This window comes from Leuciscus leuciscus, assembly GCF_965113295.1.
Source record: "Leuciscus leuciscus genome assembly, chromosome: 20".
Taxonomy (NCBI): Eukaryota; Metazoa; Chordata; class Actinopteri; order Cypriniformes; family Leuciscidae; genus Leuciscus; species Leuciscus leuciscus.
Genome location: NC_138744.1, coordinates 38,473,576 through 38,476,075, shown reverse-complemented (window position 1 = coordinate 38,476,075; position 2,500 = coordinate 38,473,576). Strand labels below are relative to the sequence as shown.

The 2,500-nt window shown below is 41.2% G+C and overlaps 1 protein-coding gene across 5 annotated transcripts in view; it reads left to right on the top strand.

The window, feature by feature from the left end:
- The window catches only part of LOC309483431 (CREB-regulated transcription coactivator 2), a 32,415-nt gene that overhangs the window by 23,889 nt on the left and 6,026 nt on the right, over positions 1-2,500 (top strand). For all 5 annotated transcript variants that reach the window (XR_014200563.1, XR_014200564.1, XM_082149255.1 and 2 more), the window contains one exon: positions 1-31. This exon is cut by the window's left edge and continues 132 nt beyond it. Coding sequence is in view for 3 of the 5 variants with exons in the window: in XM_082149255.1 (XP_082005381.1) it covers positions 1-31 (31 nt within the window). In the remaining 2 variants the exon portion in view is untranslated. The remainder of the gene's footprint in view (positions 32-2,500) is intronic.

The window sequence follows — 2,500 nt, the reverse complement described above, 5'->3', positions numbered from 1 at the left end:
CGGCACATGGTGCCCAACATCATCCTGACTGGTGAGTGATCATCATCAGCGTTCACTAAACTCAAGCCGTTGCACACTGTGCCATCCTGGCCGTCTGAGAGGAGTTTGACCTTTGATGAAGTTCTGGCGTGTCAGAAGATCTGACCCTCAGTCCTGCAGTGATTCTCCTCCGACCTCCGTCAATCGGCTTCGTTTTTCAAGACAAGCCGAGACCAAAATTAACGTTAGAGATTTCTTTGTAGCCGCTGTTTCAATCCCGTGTGTAACGCAGCTCACCGCCACCGAGCGTGTCATTGACTGATGATGTAAACCACTGCGTGCGTCCGTTTTTAACACGTCTTGACTGTTGTACAGTCTGACATTCATGACAACTGAGCTCTTACAGTGTGACATGGACTACAGCGAGGATCATGTTCGTACAGTCTGACAAGCAACATTCGTAAAGGACTATTATAAATCGCACAGTGTGAACCCGGCTTACAGGGATAGTTCTCCCAAAACTGAACATTAGCCCATGATTTACTCACCCTGAAGTCATCCTAGTGTATATGACATTCTTCTTTCAGACAAACACAATCTGAGATATATAAAAAAATGTCCTGGCTCTTCCTAGCTTTACAATGGCAGTGAATGGGTGTCTGTCTTTGGAAGTCCATCATAAAAGCGCATCTGTCCATCATAAAAGCGCATCTGTCCATCATAAAAGCGCATCTGTCCATCATAAAAGCGCATCTGTCCATCATAAAAGTGCATCTGTCCATCATAAAAGCGCATCTGTCCATCATAAAAGCGCATCTGTCCATCATAAAAGCGCATCTGTCCATCATAAAAGCGCATCTGTCCATCATAAAAGCGCATCTGTCCATCACAAAAGTGCATCTGTCCATCATAAAAGTGCATCTGTCCATCATAAAAGCGCATCTGTCCATCACAAAAGTGCATCTGTCCATCATAAAAGTGCATCTGTCCATCATAAAAGCGCATCTGTCCATCATAAAAGTGCATCTGTCCATCATAAAAGCGCATCTGTCCATCATAAAAGCGCATCTGTCCATCATAAAAGTGCATCTATCCATCATAAAAGCGCATCTGTCCATCATAAAAGCGCATCTGTCCATCATAAAAGTGCATCTGTCCATCATAAAAGCGCATCTGTCCATCATAAAAGCGCATCTGTCCATCATAAAAGTGCATCTATCCATCATAAAAGCGCATCTGTCCATCATAAAAGTGCATCTATCCATCATAAAAGCGCATCTGTCCATCATAAAAGCGCATCTGTCCATCATAAAAGCGCATCTGTCCATCATAAAAGTGCATCTGTCCATCATAAAAGCGCATCTGTCCATCATAAAAGTGCATCTGTCCATCATAAAAGCGCATCTATCCATCATAAAAGCGCATCTATCCATCATAAAAGTGCATCTATCCATCATAAAAGCGCATCTGTCCATCATAAAAGCGCATCTGTCCATCATAAAAGTGCATCTATACATCATAAAAGCGCATCTGTCCATCATAAAAGCGCATCTGTCCATCATAAAAGTGCATCTATCCATCATAAAAGAGCATCTGTCCATCATAAAAGCGCATCTGTCCATCATAAAAGTGCATCTATACATCATAAAAGCGCATCTGTCCATCATAAAAGCGCATCTGTCCATCATAAAAGTGCATCTATCCATCATAAAAGCGCATCTATCCATCATAAAAGCGCATCTATCCATCATAAAAGTGCATCTATCCATCATAAAAGCGCATCTGTCCATCATAAAAGCGCATCTGTCCATCATAAAAGTGCATCTATCCATCATAAAAGCGCATCTATCCATCATAAAAGCGCATCTATCCATCATAAAAGTGCATCTATCCATCATAAAAGAGCATCTGTCCATCATAAAAGCGCATCTGTCCATCATAAAAGTGCATCTATCCATCATAAAAGTGCATATGTCCATCATAAAAGCGCATCTGTCCATCATAAAAGTGCATCTATCCATCATAAAAGAGCATCTGTCCATCATAAAAGCGCATCTGTCCATCATAAAAGTGCATCTATACATCATAAAAGTGCATCTGTCCATCATAAAAGTGCATCTGTCCATCATAAAAGTGCATCTGTCCATCATAAAAGCGCATCTAGACATCATAAAAGCGCATCTGTCCATCATAAAAGCGCATCTGTCCATCTTAAAAGCGCATCTGTCCATCATAAAAGTGCATCTGTCCATCATAAAAGCGCATCTGTCCATCATAAAAGTGCATCTGTCCATCATAAAAGCGCATCTGTCCATCATAAAAGTGCATCTATCCATCATAAAAGTGCGTCTGTCCATCATAAAAGTGCATCTGTCCATCATAAAAGTGCATCTGTCCATCATAAAAGTGCATCTGTCCATCATAAAAGCGCATCTAGACATCATAAAAGCGCATCTGTCCATCATAAAAGCGCATCTGTCCATCATAAAAGTGCATCTGTCCATCATAAAAGCGCATCTGT